This window comes from Rousettus aegyptiacus, unplaced genomic scaffold, assembly GCF_014176215.1.
Source record: "Rousettus aegyptiacus isolate mRouAeg1 unplaced genomic scaffold, mRouAeg1.p scaffold_m13_p_5, whole genome shotgun sequence".
Classification (NCBI taxonomy): domain Eukaryota; kingdom Metazoa; phylum Chordata; class Mammalia; order Chiroptera; family Pteropodidae; genus Rousettus; species Rousettus aegyptiacus.
This window is the reverse complement of record NW_023416308.1, coordinates 89,687,666-89,708,313: the sequence shown is the minus strand read 5'-3', so window position 1 is coordinate 89,708,313 and position 20,648 is coordinate 89,687,666. Positions and strand designations below refer to the sequence as shown.

At 43.3% G+C, this 20,648-nt stretch overlaps 2 protein-coding genes and 1 pseudogene across 2 annotated transcripts; all 3 read left to right on the top strand.

Moving 5' to 3' along the window:
• Nucleotides 1–3,149: 3,149 nt before the first annotated feature.
• LOC107520767 (mas-related G-protein coupled receptor member X2-like) lies at nt 3,150–5,960 on the top strand. The gene is made up of 2 exons (XM_016164928.2): nt 3,150–3,245; nt 4,964–5,960. Exons 1-2 carry the CDS (start codon nt 3,235–3,237, stop codon nt 5,958–5,960), a joined length of 1,008 nt encoding a protein of 335 aa, XP_016020414.2. The 5' UTR covers nt 3,150–3,234.
• A 3,328-nt stretch (nt 5,961–9,288) lies between these two features.
• LOC107520765 lies at nt 9,289–10,249 on the top strand (annotated as a pseudogene).
• Nucleotides 10,250–11,733: 1,484 nt separating this feature from the next.
• LOC107520768 (mas-related G-protein coupled receptor member X2-like) lies at nt 11,734–14,506 on the top strand. Its single transcript, XM_016164929.2, has 2 exons — nt 11,734–11,790; nt 13,507–14,506. The coding sequence occupies exons 1-2, from the start codon at nt 11,780–11,782 to the stop codon at nt 14,504–14,506; spliced, it is 1,011 nt and encodes a 336-aa protein (XP_016020415.2). The 5' UTR covers nt 11,734–11,779.
• The last annotated feature ends 6,142 nt before the right edge of the window (nt 14,507–20,648 follow it).

Sequence of the window (20,648 nt, the reverse complement as noted above, 5' to 3'; positions counted from 1 at the left end):
AATCAGACTATTTAAAACAATAATAACTTTAAATTCTTGGGTGAAAACAGAATCAAAATTAAGTCCTGGAGCACATACAGTAGGTTGGGGAAAAGGAAACAGGCCGAAATGTCCAAGGCCTTAGTGTTGTTCATCAGGAGGACAGACTTCTGGGGACAGTTGTAGGGTTTGCCTGCTGCACCGAAAAATGTCCAAGGCAGAGGAGGGGAGGGGCTGCTGCAAGGCGCTGGTTGACCCTTGGGTCCAGGTTCAGGGCTGTGACTACGGCGATTATGTAGGAAACAAGCCGGTCATTCTCTTATTTGTTGTTAGGTTTCTGATGTGTAGGTGATATATACTAAACATTATATTAGTATTTGTATATCTATATATACTAAATATTATATTAGCATTTTGTCCAAACTATGCACTATAAATATTTTTTCAGTTTGTTGTTTCACTTGCTAGCAACGGCCTTTTCCATGCACATTTTTCTTCACACAAAGGCAAGATCAGGACTGCATCAGATCAAAAAGGGCACCTTTTCATCTGCATAAAGGTGTTAGAAGTGAACTTTTTTATGGGTTAAAAATGCTGATTGCCTTTCAACTTTACATAAGTCTGTTAAATAACTATATTAATCACCTGGAAAATAGACAGAGTATAAAACCTCAAACAAGTGGAGGAGAAAAAAACACCCTCTGTATAGCCAGTGGCCTTCTGAGCAGAAGGATACTTCTTATTGTGCTCCCACTTTGATGAAATCTCTTTAAAATGGGAAGGTCTAGAGACCCGTTTCTGGTAGGACGAAGGTTTGAAGGCCTGCTGACTAAACTTTCAGGGTCATGGCGGCGCCTCCTACCAAAGTAGGTCTGCGTGAAGAGTCCCCTGTGAGCAGCTTCCCTTTTTGAGCAAAGTTTTGCTTGGGACTGCCAAGCACATGACAATGCGACTTTCCTCGTGTGTTCCCCAACACGGTGTACTAGGCATTAGGATATTTGAAAATCTGAAGGTGAAAATATCTCAGTGGAGTTTCAATTACCCTTTCTCATCCTGAGTATGTTTTAGCATTTTGTTGTTATTGTTATGTTTAAATAACATGGATTATCTAGGAAACAAACTGGTCATTTTCTTATTTGTTGTTAGGCTTCTTCCTGAAATGTGTAGGTGATATATACACATCTATATATACTACATATTATATTAGTATTTTGTCCGAACTATGCATTATACATTTTTTCAGTTTGTTGTTTCACTTGCTGAAAATGGCCTTTTCTATGGAAAATAAATTATTTTAATTTTTAATAATTTTTTATTCAATATTTTCATTATGGTTTCTGTATCATGACTAGAAAGATGTTCTCTAATCTAAGGTTATAAAATAATTTTCTCATGTTTTCTTTTAACTCTATATGATTTCCTTATTCATATTTAAATATACAATCCATTTGAAATTTAACGAGGTCTAAAACATGACATATGATCCCGGCTATATTTTACTCTAGATGGCTTCCAATAATATTTATTAAATAGTCCATTCCTGCACCTTCCCATTTAAAATTATCCCTTCATCATAAACTCAATTCCATATGCACTTAGTTTGATTCCTGAGAATTTCTACCCTGCTTCATTTATCCTTCTGCCTCTTTCATGTCAATTTCTAGTTTGTTTTGTTTTGTTTTGTTTTGTTTTCACTGAAACTTTAGAGTAGCCACTAATATCTATTAGGACAGGCAGGTCCTCATTGCTTTCTCCAGAAGCAGTTGAAGTTACATTTTGTTGTATTTTATTTCCTAAGTAGGAAAGCTATTGTTGTCCTTAGAGGAATTTTGTAGCCAGCCATCTTTCTGAGCCGCCTTTCACTGTGGTGATTGTCACTTGAATCTCTGAGGTTTTCCAGATGGACTATCATACCACATGCCACTCTCTCCCAAACCCACTCTTTCAGCCTCCCAGCTTCAGCACCCCCTGGAACCGCGCATGTCAATACCGGCAAAAGATCTGTATTGCAGATCACAGGATCAATTCTTAATCTTCCTATTACGCAGTCTCTCAAACTGGATTGGGACTATTGCTCACTTCCATCTTCTAGAATCAGTTTCTCAGTTCAGTCTCAGGACACCATGCTCTCCTCTTTTATCCAGTCCCCAAACCCCACACTACCCTTCCGTAGCTGCTTCACTACATTGTTGGCTGCATCCTTCTCTACTTCTAGAAGTCTGGAGGGTGCAGAAATTAATGCTGAGTCTCTAACCTCTTCTTCATCAACATTCACTCCCAGGGTGAGCTCACCCAGCTCCTCTGGAATACACGAGCAAGGTCCTGTGTGTTATTCGTCACTGTATCTTCCTTGCCTGGGACAGTCCCTGGCACACCATAGTCTCATGGTAGTGTTGAGTAAATGCAGAATAAGTCTTTCTGCGTGTTTTAAATGCTTCATAGTTAAGTCTTTAAAGAAAAAGACAAGTAATTCAATTTGGCTGCAGCATAGGCACATAAAGGAAGTCATAGTAGCTAAGGTTGAAAATGCTAGTTGCTCCTAGATCATCTGAAAATACGATAGCTAACAAATATCATGAACAGAAGGAGAAAGGTGACAGATAATGAGTGCTAAATTACTCATCTCTTATAAAGGAACTCAATATATCCGTTGTTGATACTGACAAATTGAAACTAGTAATATAGTTTTATTATGCAAAGCTAACTATAACTTGTAAGAGAGTTAAGAATGGAAACTGTAACCAATGGTTGCTATTGGGGAATGAGATTAGAGAGACTTTACATTGAGTTTTATACACTATAGTGTCTTCCAAAATAAAACTAATGTACATACATTACTTCTGTGAGGTATATAAGAAGATGAGCTGACCCAAGCAAAGCCCTGAATGCCACACAAACTTCTTTTGCTACGAAAGCCCACATTGCCTGGGCTGCCTGCACAGTGAAAGCATACAGGACAGCCATTCCTCACAGGGAGGGGGGTCACATGAGAAAAGAGGAGGAGAGGCCAAGATAAGGGATTGGAGTCAGGGCAAATGAGAAACGTCTCATGAGGTCCTTGTCTCACACAGAATCTCGTGTATCCCTCATCAGGAAATCACAGGGGCTGTTCAGCATTCTGAGAGCCCATCTTGGTCACCAGGTTCCGCTCCTGCTCCCGTTGGCATCAGCCCTCCAAGGGTAGAAAAGCGTTCTCTGTTATTAGACACACCTGGAAAAACACTTCCTTTTCTACTCCCCACCTCCAACAAGAAGATGGTGCTAAGGTAAGAGCTGGCTCTCCCAAAGGCAGCATTGTTTTCTCTCTCTTAGTCCACATGTTCACCATGTCACTTTGGGTGGGGGCACGCAGGGAGCCATGGGCACCCATCAGCAACAATCAGGAGACATGAAGCTCCCTCATATAGCTCTGGATGCTGGTAGCTTAAAGTCTGGAAAAGCAACCCGGGGCCAACCGGGTCCTTCCTGCTTCACGGTTGTTGTTTCCCAAGCTAAGTAAGCTGTTGTTAATAAACTTAGATTTCACTGATTAGCCAGCTGTCAACAAGTTTCTTTGTTTCTGTATTCTTGTATCTGGCTTGTCCCAGAGAAATAACAGGGCACAATCTAATGGAGTAATTGAGGAGAATTTATTGAAGAAACTATGTATAGAGGTATAGTCATGACTAAGGAAAAATCTATAGAAGATGCAGAGGCCCCCAAAGAAAAGTCATAATAGGGAGCTGTGTCCATTGCCAGGTCTGAAGCAGAAAGGGAAGAACTTACCACACCTCAGGGAGGGCTGTTGCTGTAGCCATAGTTGTCACTGTGACTGTAAGAAAGGCCACCAGAAAGCTCCTTTGGCAGAGTAACACGCCACTGCTGCCTCACAGCCTGGCAGCCAGACCCAGGGAGCTTAAAACCCTCATCCCTCTCCTCCTGCTGTCCAGTCCCCTGTCAGTGACCCCCTTTCACTGACCACGACCAGGAGCCAGAGGGAACAAGTACCCATCGGTGAGGCACAGAGATGTTTCCTCCCGAAAAACAGAAGAGGGTAGAGAAGATGGAAATGACATTCGATGTCGTAGGAGAAAATCTGTTTTCTTACAGCCTCCTCACAGTGGGTTTTCCTGGGACTTTCTCTCTCTGTCAATGAAATTGGATCAATTTCTCATCATGTCTACTCAGTTTGTTTGACTATTTTGTTGCACCTCCCTATCTGGTGTTATTCTTTTGAATAGTCTCTCAGTGCCATCATAACTGCTCTTGAATGAAATGTAGTTTTTGTTTGTTGTTTTTAAATGTAAGAGTCCACGGGTTGTTATGAATGTTTCAAGTTTATAATTTTGAATGTTCTAGAAAGTTATACATTATAAAAGTTCCTCCTTAAACTTTGACCCACACACATCTGGGCATGGGGCACACCAGGGGACAGGAGAAAAGTACATCCTGTCTTCATAAAGCTGGCACATTGGTTACAGCCCAAGAGGACTGGCCATAACCACATTTCTCATAGCAAGAGGTCGTGTTCCCTACATGACTCTAAATCATGACCTTTCTGGTGGATGGGCACCCTCAATCTCTGACATATCCCATAGATCATGTCTTGGGCTTCCAACTCCTGCCCTTAAAAGGAAATCTCAGTACCATGGCAGAAAGAGTGCTGAGCTCAGAGTCCTATTGTCATCCCACATGACCTGTCGAGACTTTTCTTCTCTTGCATGCGGGGAACATGTCATGGCCAAGGACAGTGAGTAGAGGTGTTTGGACCGTAGAGTATTCCCATGTCAGTAATGAGTCCATGTTGCCCAGGCTCTAGAGTCAGAGAAAACTGGGTTTGAATCCAGGTTCAAGACTCAAGGCTGTGTGGTCTTTGAGAAGTATCTAATCTTGCCAAGCCTCCGATTCCCTCCTCTGTACAATGGGGACGGTAATTCCCACGTAGCAGTGTGGCCACAGGAATCTGCAATCCACAGCAGGTACTCAGGTGTCATTTCTGTTCCAGTGGCACCAGTGAAGGGTTCCTGAGCACAAATTCAACTATCACGCCAATGAACGGAAGTGACCAGGACCTTCTTCAAAATTTCGAGATGGAGTTACTGATCTCACAATTTCTGACGGTCACCTTTTCCCTGCTTGGGCTGGCAGGAAACGCCATCGTGCTCTGGCTCCTGGGGTTCCGCATGCGGAGAAACGCTTTCTCCGTCTACATCCTCAACCTGGCGGGAGCTGACTTTCTATTCCTCTGCTGCCAGTTCTTACAATCCTTGAATGGACTCATCAACTACATCCATTCCCCCTCCAAATACATCCTCGATGTTTTCAGCATTGTGTTCATATTTGCCTACATTGCAGGCCTGAGCTTCCTCAGCATCGTTAGCATGGAGCGCTGCCTTTCCGTCCTGTGGCCCATCTGGTACCGTTGCCGCCGGCCCAGACAGATGTCAGCTGTCACGTGTGCCCTGCTCTGGGCCCTGTCCCTGCTACTAACCATCCTGGAAGGGAATTACTGTGGCTTCCTGATTAAGGATTTGGACGATGGTGGGTGTCCAGTGTTTCATATCATCACCACCGCATGGCTGATTTTCTTATTTGTGCTTCTCTCTGGGTCCAGCCTGGCCCTGCTGACGAGACTACTCTGTGGCTCCCAGCGGGTACAGCTGACCAGGCTGTATGTGACCGTCATGCTCACAGTGCTGGTCTTCCTCCTCTGCGGCCTGCCCTTAGGCATCCACTGGTTCCTTTTAATTAGGGTTACCATTAGATTAGATATGTTTTCCATTCATCTTTACCTGCTTGTGCTCATCCTGTCCTGTGTCAACAGCTGCGCCAACCCCATCATTTACTTCTTCGTTGGCTCCTTTAGGCAGCGATGGCGGAAGCGGCGGCAGACCCTGAAGCTGGTTCTCCAGAGGGCTCTGCAGGACTTTCCTGAGCTGGATGAACGTGAGGGAAGTCTTCCTCAGGAAACTCTTTCTCAGGAAACTCTGGAGATGTCGTGAGGCAGTCTGGTGTCCTGATTCAGAGTCTTGCTTTGTTCAAACATATATGGCTTTGAGTTCCAACTTTGTCCCTATTAGTTTAGGAGGTATTCTTAAGTCTCTCAGCCTCTGGGCCCCTAGTTAAAATAGGTAACATTAGAATGCTTATGGTGAGCATTAAGTGGGGCATTCAGTGCCTGTTAAGCACACACAAAGTGCAGTGTCTCAAGGACTGGCCTGCCCAGGGCCTCACCCCTCCCCATGGGAGCTCTACCAACCCTGGGTCCAGGACCCTTTTCATTTTTTGAAGAATTCTACCTTCAGCAGAAGTTGAAAGTTCTGCAAGAAAAGTCTAAATTTCTTTAACCACTGTACCTGATAAAAACTAAAAAAATCTTACATTTTTGACAAGTTTCTGCGGTCACTCTCCTAAAATGTGTCTCTCCACATTAAAAGAAAAAAAGTTCTATCTAGCACCAACGAACAAGTCCTCTTTTGGGCAGGCCTTAAAAAATTTCCTTAGCCTAATAAATGTTGATTGAATCAATGAATTAATGAAGGAATAAATAATTTTTAAATCAAGTTTGTGCTAAATTATCATCTGCCACATTTGAGTCGCCATCTTTAAGTTATTGCTTTCTCCATTTTCAGTCTTTGCAAGCATGAAGCTCAGTGTTATAAGCAGATAGATAAATCAGTGTCAAAGTGTGTTTAACATTCCAGGCAGGCTGTCTTCCTGTGTCTCATTTCACATGTCCTCCAGGAGAATCCCACGAGCTCCCTCCCTTTCCCACCTGTCACCTTTACCCTGACTCTCCCTCTCTGGGGCTCTCTAATCCTTCTCGGTGGGTCTTACTAGACTGTGTTCTCCGAGGACAGAATCTATGTCAGATATTACTTTTGTTCCAAGGAGCTCTTAATATTATTAACCTAATTACAGAAAACTATTTTTAACTTACGTAGTCTATAAATTAATATATTAAATTTAAATGTCATATCTTTAAAACTTTTTTAACAATGTATCATTAACAAAGAGTTATTGCACAGATCATAAATTCAATGAGTTTTGGCAATAAATTGACCAATGAGACTCAAACCCCATTACGACATATTTTCATCTCCTCTGAAAGGTCCCTCATATCCCTCCCAGTTATTCCTTCTGCCCCAGAGGCAACTTCTGCTCCTAATTCTGTCACCAATTCCCTTTGCCTCACTTTTGACTTCATCTATTTAGGGTCATAACATGTACTTTTTTGTCCCTACCTTATTTCACTCAGCACAATATATCTGGGGCTTACCCATATCACGGCACTGCATATATCAGTAGTTAGTCCTTGTATAAAGCTGAGAACTATTTCACTGTATGGATGCACCACTGCTTATTTATACGTATATGTAACATTTCCATGTGGAGCGATTGTGAATAAAGCTGTTATGAACATTCTAATATGAGTGTTTTTCTGGACATACCTTTTCATTTCCCTTCCATACATAACCTGGAGTGGAATTGCTGGGTCGTCTCAAGATGTGTGCTGAACTCTACGAGACACTGCCAGACTTTTTTCTAGAGCGGCTGTGCTATGTCACATTCCCGCCAGCAATACGTGCAAGTTCCAGTTGCTCCATGTACTCCCCCAAAACACGTTATTGCCAGTCTTTTGAGTCATTCATTCTAATGAGTGTAAAACGGTATTCCTTGTGTTTTACTTTTTGGGGAGGGGCAGGAGTTTATGAAGTGTTTATGTCCAGTTTATGAAGGCTTTAGGGTAAAAAGAGAGCTGCTCTTGCAGAATTGAGCTCAAAAACAAAGACCACCTCACACATAGGTAAAGAGAGGCAGCTGATCAGGTACTACTTGGTATTACCTCTTTGAACCCTGTAAATAGCCCTACGAGGCCAGTACTGTTCTCACTCCCATCTTGCATGTGAGAAAAAAGAAGCAGAAGTCGGTTGAGTGATATGCTCCAGGTCTCATGCCCACGAGTGGTAGAGTCTGGGTTTGAACCCATGAGTCTGTGTCAGAGTCTTTGCACTTCACCAGCCCTGCAGGAACTTCTCTCTTTTCACTCGAAAGTCTTCAGAACTGGAAATAAACACTTCTTACACCTCTGCCCCTCCCCAACAATTCTCTTACACAAATGCTTTAATCTGCAAGGAAATCCCTACTCAAAATCACACTGAGGAGAATAGGTGGGTTTTCTTTTCTGTATCTCATAGAAAAATCACTTACCAATGCCTCCTCTGTATTTCCGTGCCAACTACCTCTCTTCAGATCCATTGCCACATCTCTCTCTCCGTCCCAACTTTGCCTTTTTCTCCTCTAAAATGCAGAGAAATTAGATTAGTCGTGAATTTTCTCCCTAAATTATGTACTTAAATCTTCTAGTTACTTGCTAAAGCGACATACTGACCCTTCCTGGGTGGAGGCGATATAAAGACCATCATTCGTTTTCTATGCAGGCATAAAGAATTCTGTTAAACACACCAGAGTTTTTCACAGATGGAAAAATGAGCGATGACCTTTTCCTCTTTTCTTTCCATGTGTGTGTTTCTGGTGACAGATTTTATTAAAATTTTTGTATTATATTGAATTCAAAATTTTCACTACCCTTAGGATCCTTACTTATTTATTCATTTCTTTGTGAATTAAAAAATTCTTGACCACCTCATTGTGACACAGAGTTTGGCCCTGGGGAAACAGCAATAAACAAGAATAAAGCACTTTCCATTCTTATAAAACTGACACACTGAGCCACTGCTAGCCTAAGAGGCTTGGGTATCTTCACAGTCAGAGCAAGAGGTCATAGTCCCTTCACGACCCTAAAGTATGATCACCTTTCTCCCTAGTGGGTAGACCACTCTCAGTCAGTGAAATTGTCCTGGGGCTTCTGACTTCCTGCCCCTGAGCAGAAACTATTGTTCCAGAGCAGAAGGAATGCCGTACTTAGTGTCTTGTTTTATAACAACACAACCTAGTCAGACCTCTGTGCTCTGGCTTCATGCAGATATGACATGGCTTAGGATGGTGAGCAGAGGTATTCAGACCACGGAATAGTCCCACGTCACTAGAAGGTCCATGTTTTAGTAGAGAACGCTCAGGCTTTAGGGACAGAGAGAACTGGGTTGGAATCCAGGTTCCATGACGCAAGGCTGTGTAGTCCGGAAGTATCTTAATCTCTATAAGCCTCCGTTTCCCTCCTCTGTAATTTAGGACAGTAATTCCCACATCGTAGGGTGACCTTGACAGACAGTGATCATAAGCAGGTGCTTAAGTCCTGTTTGTGTTCCAGGGGCACCAGTGGAGGGATTCTGAGCACAGGTACAAGCGTCAGCATGGGCAACAGAACTCATGCCAGTGAATGGAAGCGACGGGACCTTTCCTAAACAGGGCATGGTGACCCTGATCCGGGGAGTTCTAGTGTATACCATTGCAATGGTTGGGCTGGCAGGAAACACCATCATGCTATGGCTCCTGGGTTCCACATGCAGAGAAAAGCCTTCTCCATCTACATCCTCAACCTGGTGGGAGCCGACTTCCTCCTCCTCGGCTGCCAGATTATAGAGTGCATGAATGCACTCATCACTTACTTCCATTCTGTCTTCATTTACATCTCCAGCTTTTTCTTCACATTGTCACCTTTGCCTATGTCGCAAGCCTGAGCTTTCTTAGCATGAAAAACTCGGAGCGCTGCATGTCCGTTCTGCGGCCCATCTGGTACCGTTGCCGCCAGCCCAGACACATGTCAGCTGTCACATGTGCCCTGCTCTGGGCCCTGTCCCTGCTGCTTCACGTCCTGGAAGGGAGTTACTGTAGCTTCCTGATTAGGGATTTGCACGATGTTTGATGTCCAGTATCTGATTTCATCACCGCCACGTGGCTGATTTTCTTATTTGTGCTTCTCTCTGGGTCCACCCTGACCCTGCAAACAGACTGCTGTGGGGCTCCCAGTGGGTGCAGCCAACATGGCTGTACGTGATTGTCATGCTCACAGTGCTGGTCATCCTCCTCTGCGGCCTGCCCTTTGGCATCCAATGGTTCCCTTGAACCTAGATTCACAATAGTGTAGATGCGTTTTTCCATACATCTTTACCTGCTTGCGCTCGTCCTGTCCTGCAACAACCCCATCGTTTACTTCTTCGTTGGCTCCTTCAGGCAGCGATGGCGGAAGCGGCGGCAGACCCTGAAGCTGGTTCTCCAGAGGGCTCTGCAGGACTTTCCTGAGCTGGATGAACGTGAGGGAAGTCTTCCTCAGGGCACTCTTCCTCAGGAAACTCTGGCGATGTCAGGAAGAGGACTGGAGCAATGGTGAAATGCCTCTTCCCGGGTACGTCAGAAGCGACTTAGAGTTCCTGCTCCTCTGCCAGACTTGCCAATTATCTGCTCTTCTTTCTGCCTCGTGCCCCAGAAATGTCTCAGTCATTCTCCAGTGTCTTCAAATAGGTTGTTTATAATCTGGCTTTTCTAGTTTTTCTCAGAGAAAGCAGTAGTCTGAACGTTATAACTCTCCATCTTTTTTGACAATACTGATTAATTTCTCATTTATCGTCCCCTGAATCTTCTGTATTGAATGTTTTTTTTAATAATATTCATTGCAATGGAAAGGATTCCTGTCTAAATTCATAAAAGAGTGTTCGATAAAAAAATTTTTCGTAACAATAGGACAGAAAAAGAGTTGAGACTATTGCTCGCTCCCATCTTCTAGAATCAGTTTCTAAGTTTAGATTCAGGATACTATGCTCTCCTCTTTTACCCAGTCCCCAACTGCACTCCAGCCTTCCATAGGTACTTCTTACTACTTTGTTGACTGGGTCCTCTTTTCTTCTAAAGGACTGCAGAGTGCAGAACCTAATGCTGACTCTCCAAACTCTTCTTCATCAACACTCACTCCCAGGGTGAGCTCACCCAGCTCCTCTGGAATACACGAGCATAGTCCTGTGTGTTATTTGTCACTGTATCTTCCCTGCCTGGGACAGTGCCTGACACATCATAGGCTCACGGTAGTGCTGAGTAAATGCAGAATAAGTCTTTCTGCATGTCTTAAATGCTTCATAGTTAAGTCTATAAAGTAAAAGACCAATAACTCAATTTGGCTACAGCGTAGGCACATAAAGGAAGTCATAGTAAGTAAGGCTGAAAATACTGGTTGCCCCTAGATCATCTGAAGATAATCTAGCTAACAAATATCATGAACAGAACGAGAAAAGTAACAGTTAGTGTATGTGCTAAATTCCTCATCTCTTATAAGTGAACTCAATATATCCGTTGTTGATATTAACAAATCAAAACTAGTAATGTAGTTTTATATTGCAAAGTTATACTATAACTTGTAAAAGAGTTAAGAATGGAAACTGTAACCAATGGTTGCTGTTGGGGAATGAGATTATGAGAGAATTTACATTTCATTTTATATACTTTGCTGTCTTTCAAAATAAGTTTAATGTACATACATTACTTCTATGAGTGAATATAAAAAGATCAGGTGAGCTGCGTAAAGCCCTGAATGCCACACAAACAATTCTTTTGCTACGGAAGCCACCAGGGTAGCCATTCCTCACAGCGAGGGGGGCCGTACTAGGAAGGATGAGGACTGGCCTAGATAAGGGATCAGAGTCAGGGCAAATGAAAACATCTCGTGAGGTCCTTGTGTCACTCAGAATCTCATGTACCACTCATCAGGAAATCACAGGGGCTGTTCAGCATTTTGATAAGCCCCTCTTGATCACCAGGTTCCGCTCCTGCTCCTGTCGCCACCTCCCCTCCAGAGGGTGGAAAGCGTTCTCTGCTATTAGCCACAGCTGGTAAACCTCTTCCTTTTCTATTCCACACTTCCAATGAGAAGATGGTGCTAAGGTAAGAACTGGCTCTCCCAAAGGCAGCATTGTTTTCTCTCTCTTAGTCCACATGCTCACCATGTCACTTTGGGTGGGGGCACGCAGGGAGCTATGGGCACCCGTCAGCAACAATCATGAGACATGAAGCTCCCTCGCATAGCTCTGGATGCTGGTAGCTTAAAGTGTGGGAAAGCCACCCGGGGCCAACCGGGTCCTTCCTGCTTCACGGTTGTTGCTTCCCAAGCTAAACTGTTGTTAATAAACTTAGATTTCACTGATTTGCCTGAAGTTCATGGGCTTCTTTTTTCTATATTCTTGTATCTGGCTTGTCCCAGCAGAAAACACAGGGCACAGTCTAATGGGGTACTTGGGGAAAATTTAATCAAGAAACTATGTACAAAGGTGTCGGCAGGACTAAGAGAAAATCTATAGAAGATGCAGAGGCCCCCAAAGAAAAGTCGAAATAGGGAGCTGTGTCCATTGCCAGGTCTGAAGGAGAAAGGGAAGAACTTGCCACGCCTCAGGGAGGGCTGTTGCTGTAGCCATAGTTGTCACTGTGACTGTAAGAAAGGCCACCAGAAAGCTCCTTTGGCAGAGTAACACGCCACTGCTGCCTCACAGCCTGGCAGCCAGACCCAGGGAGCTTAAAACCCTCATCCCTCTCCTCCTGCTGTCCAGTCCCCTGTCAGTGACCCCCTTTCACTGACCACGACCAGGAGCCAGAGGGAACAAGTACCCATCGGTGAGGCACAGAGACGTCTCCTCCCGAAAAACAGAAGAGGGTAGAGAAGATGGAAATGACATTCGATGTCGTAGGAGAAAATCTGTTTTCTTACAACCTCCTCACAGTGGGTTTTCCTGGCACTTTCTCTCTCTGTCAATGAAATTGGATCAATTTCTCATTGTGTCTACTCAGTTTGTTTGACTATTTTGTTGCACCTCCCTATCTGGTGTTATTTTTTGGAATATTCTCTCAGTGCCATCATAAGTACCTCGTGAATGAAATGGTGTTTGTATTTTTTAATGTAAGAGTCCATGGGTTTTTATGAATATATCAAGTTTATAATTTTGAATGTTCTAGAAAGTTATACATTATAAAAGCTCCTCCCTACACTGTGTTCCACACACAGAGCTGGGCACAGGGGCACACAGGTGGACAAGAGAAAAAGACTTCTTGTCTTCATGAAAGTGGAACACTGGGCCATTCTAGCCCAAGAGGACTGGCCATAACCACATTTCTCATAGCAAGAGGTTGTGTTCCCTACATGACTCTAAATCATGACCTTTCTGGTGGATGGGCACCCTCAGTCACTGACATAGCCCATAGATCATGCCTTGGGCTTCCAACTTCCTGTGCTTAAAAGGAAATCTCAGTACCATGGCGGAAAGAATGAGCTCAGAGTCCTCTTGTCATCCCACATGACCTGTCGAGACTTTTCTTCTCTTGCATGCGGGGAACATGTCATGGCCAAGGACAGTGAGTAGAGGTGTTTGGACCATAGAGTATTCCCATGTCAGTAATGAGTCCATGTTGCCCAGGCTCTAGAGACAGAGAAAAACTGGATTTAATTCCAGGTTCAAGGGGTCAAAACAGTGTGGTCTTTGGGAAGTATCTTAACCTTGCCAACCCTCTGATTCCCTCCTCTTTAACATGGTGACGGTAATTCTCATGTAGCAGTGTGGCCACAGGAATCAGCAATCCACAGCAGGTACTCAAGTTACATTTCTGTTCCAGTGGCACCAGTGAAGGGTTCCTGAGCACAAATTCAACTATCACGCCAATGAACGGAAGTGACCAGGACCTTCTTCAAAATTTCAAGATGGAGATACTGATTTCGCAATTTCTGACGGTCACCTTTTCCCTGCTTGGGCTGGCAGGAAACGCCATCGTGCTCTGGCTCCTGGGGTTCCGCATGCGGAGAAATGCCTTCTCTGTCTACATCCTCAACCTGGCGGGAGCCGACTTCCTCTTCCTCTGCTGCCAGATCATATATTCCCTGAATGTACTCATCAACTACTACCATTCTGTCTCCATTGACATCCCGAACTTTTTCATCACAGTGTTGACCTTTGCCTACGTCACAGGCCTGAGTTTTCTCAGCATCATTAGCATGGAGCGCTGCCTGTCCGTCCTGTGGCCCATCTGGTACCGCTGCCTCCGGCCCAGGCACATGTCAGCTTTCACGTGCACCCTGCTCTGGGCCCTGTCCTTGATACTGAGCGTCCTGGAAGGGAATTACTGTGAATACCTAATTGGGGATTTTCATAATGGTTGGTGTCGATTGTTTGATTTCATCACTGCTGCGTGGCTGATTTTCTTATTTGTGCTTCTCTCTGGGTCCAGCCTGGCTCTGCTGACCAGACTGTTGCATGACTCCCAGCACGTGAGGCTGACCAGACTGTACGTGACCAACATGGTCACGGTGCTGTTCTTCCTTCTCTGTGGCCTGCCCTTCGGCATCCAATGGTTCCTCCTAATCTGGATTCACAATAGCTTAGATGCGTTTTTCATTCATCTTCACTGGCTTACGCTCATCCTGTGCTGTGTCAACAGCTGCGCCAACCCCATCATTTACTTCTTCGTTGGCTCCTTTAGGCAGCGATGGCGGAAGCGGCGGCAGACCCTGAAGCTAGTTCTCCAGAGGGCTCTGCAGGACTTTCCTGAGCTGGATGAACGTGAGGGAAGTCTTCCTCAGGACACTCTGGAGATGTCGGGAAGCAGTCTGGTGTCCTGATTCAGAGTCTTGTTTTGTTCAGACAGATATAGCTGGAGAGCCAACTTTATCCCTATTAGTTTAGGAGGTGTTCTTAAGTCTCTCAGCCTCTGGGCCCCTAGTTAAAATATTAACATTAGAATGCTTATGGTGAGCATTAAGTGGGACATTCAGTGCCTGTTAAGCACACACAAAGTGCAGTGTCTCAAGGACTGCCCTGCCCAGGGCCTCACCCCTCCCCCGTGGGAGCTCTGTCAACTCTTTGTCCTGGACCCTTTTCATTTTTTGAAGAATTCTACCCTAGGCGGAAGCTGAAAGTACTGCAAGAAAAATCTAAATTTCTTTAACCATCTAACCTGATAGAAATTTAAAGAATATTACATTTTTGACAAGTTTCTGTGGTTACTCTCCTACAATGTGTCTCTCCACATTAAAAGAATTAAAGTTCTATCTAGCCCCAATGAACACTCCTCTTGTTTTGGGCAGGCTTTGGAAAATCTCCTTAGCCTAATAAATGTTGATTGAATCAATAAATAAATGAAGGAATAAATGATTTTTAAATCAAGTTTGTGCTAAATTATCATCTGCCACGTTTGAGTCGCCATCTTTAAGTTATTGCTTTCTCCATTTTCAGTCTTTGCAAGCATGAAGCTCAGTGTTATAAGCAGATAGATAAATCAGTGTCAAAGTGTGTTTAACGTTCCAGGCAGGCTGTCTTCCTGTGTCTCATTTCACATGTCCTCCAGGAGAATCCCATGTGCTCCCCCTCTTTCCCACCTGTCACCTTTACCCTGACTCTCCCTCTCTGGGGCTCTCTAATCCTTCTCGGTGGGTCTTACTAGACTGTGTTCTCCGAGGACAGAATCTATGTCAGATATTGCTTTTGTTCCAAGGAGCTCTTAATATTATTAACCTAATTACAGAAAACTATTTTTAACTTACGTAGTCTATAAATCAGCATATTAAATTTAAATGGGATATCTTCAAATCTTTTTAAACAATGTATCATTAGAAAAAGTTAGTGCACAGATCACTAATTCAATAAATTCTGGCACTAAATGCACCAATGGGACTCAATTTCCTATTTCGACATAAGATCATTCATCACCTCTGAAAGGTCCCTCATATCCCTCCCAGTTATTCCTTCTGCCCCAGAGGCAACTTCTGCTCCTAATTCTGTCACCAATTCCCTTTGCCTCACTTTTGACTTCATATATTTTGGATCATAACATGTACTTTTTTGTCCCTACCTTATTTCACTCAGCACAATATATCTGGGGCTTACCCATATCCCGGCACTGCATATATCAGTAGTTAGTCCTTGTATAAAGCTGAGAACTGTTTCATTGTGTGGATGCACCACTGCTTATTTATACGTATATGTAACATTTCCATGTGGGGCGATTGTGAATAAAGCTGTTATGAACATTCTAATTTGAGTGTTTTTCTGGACATACGTTTTCATTTCTCTCCATAAATAACCCAGAGTGGAATTGCTGGGTCGTCGCAAGACGAATGCTGAACTCTACGAGACACTGCCAGACTCTCTTCTAGAGCGGCTGTGCTATGTCACATTCCCGCCAGCAACACGTGCAAGTTCCAGTTGCTCCACATAGTCTCTCGAAACATATTATCAACTGTCTTTTGAATTTCATTCATTCTAATGAGCTTAAAAAGGTACCTCCTTGTGTTTTAATTTGCATCTTTCAAATGATTTATGACATGGAGCATTCTTTCCTATGTTTATTGGCTACTTGTATTTTTTCGAACTCTGTTTAATTTTTGACCATTTTTATTAAGCATTTCCTTTTCTCATCATTTATTGTAGGAATTTTTACATATGTCCAATGAGTCCGTTTTAAATTTTGTGTATTGTAAATATTCATCCAGTCAGTGGTTTGCCCATTCATTTTAACGGATTTTACATTTTAGGGCATTTTAAGAGTTAAAGAAGAATTGCACAGACAGTATCAAGGCTTCCTATACACTCCCTCTTCCCTTATCCTTTTCCCCAAACAGTTTTTCTGTTATCAACATCTTTCATTAATGTAGAGAATTTATTAACATTGATGCACCCACTTGGATACATGAATTTAAATCGAAGTCCATAGTTTACATTAGAGTTCACTTTTTGTGTCTAATGCATTTGACGAATGCTAAATATCCTACATCTACCTTTACAGTATCATATAGAATAGTTTTTCTGCTCCAAGAATAAATTAAATATTTCAATGCACATCTTTCTTACTTTTCCTTCCTTCCTTCCTTCCTTCCTTCCTTCCTTCCTTCCTTCCTTCCTTCCTTCCTTCCTTCCTTCTCTTTTTCTGTTGTTGTTAAACTGCTTTGTGTTCTTTGAGTAACCTGAATCTGCATATTGGTGCTTGTCAATTCAGAAATCTTTGGCCACTATTACTGTAGATGTCTTCTCTTCCTTTTTCTCTTTTCTCCTCCTCTGGTATTCCCATTACATGTATGTTGCAAAATCTGTAATAATCCACAGCCCTTGAACATCCTATTCTATGTTTTTCAGTCTTTCTGTCTCTTTGCATTTTAGTTTTGGAGGATGCTATTAACATATCATTAGGATTGAAATTCTTTCAAAGGCTGTATCTAGTCTACAGATGAGCCCATCAGAGGCATTCTTCATTTCTGCTATGATCTTTTTATTTTTAGCATTTCTCTTCCTTAGAGTTCCCATTTGTCTGCTCCTATTGTCTATCGGCTCTTGCATATTCTCCACTTTTCCATTAGAATCCTTAACATGTTGATCACAGTTATTTTAATGAGCAGACTGATCACTCCAAATTCTTGGCCTTATCCTAAAATTTTTACATCTTAAGTGGGAAGTCAACCGATCACGATAAATTAAAAGGTAGAAATTTGTGTTTCCTATTCCATCTATAACTATAATGAAGAAAAGAACATCTAGAAAAAACTAAAACAAGTTATTTCTGCTAGAAAACAGGACTCAGGTAGACATTTACCATTTATTTGATACATGCCTATGTCACCTGGAAAGAAAATGTAAACCTGCATGTATTACTACAATAATAAAGTAAAAGGGTGAGACAGGCCCAGAGCACCTTGCATGACAAATAAGGAGGCTGTGCTTCATTCTTAGTTATAAAGCCTCCCAGCGCCGGCTCACTTTGCTGGGCATTGCTGCCCAGGGGCACAGTTGGCAGCAAAGGGCTCCACAACAACACTCACTTGCAGGGATGGGTACCAGATGGTGTGGAGAGGGCCAGAGGTTGAGAGATGATAGTAGAGTCAGACCACGTGTTGAGAAACATCCCATAAGGGGTTCTGACTCAGAGAACTCCACACTCTCATTTGTCAACAGGTCCCTATACGAGAAATCACAGCGTCTGTCTAGGACCTTGAAAAGCCTCCCTCAGGAGCCAGGCTTCACCCCTGAATCTGTCTCAAATTCTGAGTTCAAGTGAAGATTTATCTTAGATGTTCCTCCCATGATGTGTCAACAATCATGGGGAGCCTCAGGCAGGGATTCGGGAGAGCGGGGCTGGTATTGAACCTGCTGTTCACAATGTGATCTCAGGAAAATCCCGGCTCTTTTCTCCTCAATTTATTCCTGGGTCAAATGAGGATATTATACAAGATGGTCTTTAGGTAACATATATCAGATCCTGAGGAAACAATAGTCAACAATATTAATTTTTAAAAAATAAAAAAACCAGACATGTCTAGGCATCATTGAGCATTGAGTTTAAAAATGGAGATACGAGAAAACAAATAAATAAACACTTAAAAATTAGAGTTATAATCTGTGTTCAGTTCCATGAATAAAAAGCCCATGGTGCTATCAGCACAAAAATGATGCGGTTTTCCTTCATCTCCTCATTAGTCCAACCAGTGCTGTAGTTGCTAAGAGTGATGGATAACTTAGTCCGCGATACTACCTCTGCAGTCAGATGGCCCTGCCTTCCTCCATCCTGGCGCTCCTGCCCTGCGTGTGTCTTGGCCAGTCTGAATCAATTAAGCCTTTTCAGAGGCCAGAAGGGGCTCCTGGTCTCTGCGATCTATTCCCAGCTATTTTCCACCTACCGCTTCTTTCGTATACTGGATGGGCTTCACTTCCTTGTTACTTACAAAATTTACCTATTCTAATTTAATAAAACACACAAGTGAATCATTTTAGATTGATCCTTGGAGTGGCTTCTTCCCCTCAAAACTCCCCATGTGTACTGAACCAACCACCCTCGTAGTGGGGCTGCAGGGCTGGTGAAGGGCGAAGACTTAGATACGGACCCATGGGTTCAAACCCAGACTCTTCCACTCGTGGGCGTGACACATGGAGCATATCATTCGACCCCCTTGTGCTTCTGTTTTCTCATATGCAAGATGGGAGTAAGAACAGTACTGGCCTCGTAGGGCTATTTACAGGGTTCCAAGAGGTAATACCAAGTAAGCACTTGATCAGCTGCCTCTCTTCACCTATATGTGAGTTGGCCCTTGTTTTTGACCTAAATTCTTCAAAAGCATCTCTCTTTTCACCCAAAACTCTTCAGAAACTGTAACTAAACACTTCTTAAACCCCCGCCTGTCCCCATCAATTCTCTTACACAGATGTTTTAATCTGCAAAGAAATTCCTACTCAAAATCACATTTGGGAGAATAGGTGGGTTTTCTTTTCTATATCTCATAGAAAAATCACTTACCAATGCCTGCTCTGAATTTCCGTGCCAACTACTTCTCTTCAGATCCATTGCCACATCTCTCTCTCCTTCCCAAACTTGCCTTTTTCTCCTCTGAAATGCAGAGAAATTAAATTTAGTCCTGAATTTTCTCCCTAAATTGTGTACTTAAATCTCCTAGTTGCTCACTAAAGCGATATACTGATCCTTCTTTGGTGGAGGCATTATAAAGATCATCATTCGTTTTCTATGCAGGCAAAGAATTCTTTCAAACACACCAGAGCTTTTCACAGATGGAATAATGAGCAATAACATTTTCCACTTTTCTTTACATGTGTGTTTTCTGGGGACTGATTATGTTAAAAATTTTATATTACACTGAATTCAAATTTTTCACTACCCTTAGGATTCTTATTTATTTATTCATTTATTTGTGGATTAAAAAATTCTTGACGACTCCATTGTGACACAGAGTTAGGCTTGGGGACATAGTAATAAACAAGAGTAAAGCACTTTCCATCCTCATAAAACTGACACACAGAACCACTGCCAGCCCAAGAGGCTTGGACATCCTCATAGTCAGAGCTAGATGTCACAGTCCCTTCATGACCCTAAAGTATGATCACCTTTCTTCCTAGCGGCTTGACCACTCTCAGTCACTGAGATTGCCCTGGGGCTTCTGACTTCCTGCCCCTGAGCAGAAGCCATTGTCCCAGAGCAGAAGGAATGCCCACTCAGTGCCTTGTCATCAACACAGCCTAGTCAGACTTCTCTGATTTCTGGCCTCCCGCAGATATGACATGGCTTAGGATGGTGAGCGGAGGTATTCAGACCACGGACGGAATAGTCCCACGTCACTAGAAGGTCCATGTTTTAGTAGAGAGAGCTCAGGCTTTAGAGACAGAGAGAACTGGGTTGGAATCCAGGTTCCAGGACACAAGGCTCTGTGTGGTCTTTTGGAAGTATCTTAATCTCTATAAGCCTCCGTTTCCCTCCTCTGTAATTTAGGACAGTAATTACCACATCGTAGGGAAACCTTGACAGACAGTGATCTTACAGCAGGTGCTTAAAACTTGTTTGTGTTCCAGGGACACCAATGGAGGGATTGTGAGCACAGGTACAACTGTCACCCTGGGGAACAGAACTCATGCCGGTAAATGGAAGCGACGGGACCTTTCCTAAACATGATACAGTGACCCTGATCCAGGAATCCAGGTTTTTACTATTGCCATGGTTGGGCTGGCAGGAAATGCCATCGTGCTCTGGCTCCTGGCTTTTGCATGCAGAGAAAAGCCTTCTCCATCTACATCCTCAACCTGGCAGGAGCCGACTTCCTCCTCCTCTGCTGCCAGATCATAGAGAGCATGAATGCACTCATCAACTACTTCCATTACAATTCATTTACATCTCTAGGTTTTTCATCACTGTGTCACATTTGTCCTTATCACAGGCCTGAGCCTTCTCAGCATCAGGAGCAGGCAGTGCTGCCTGTCCGTCCCGTGGCCCAT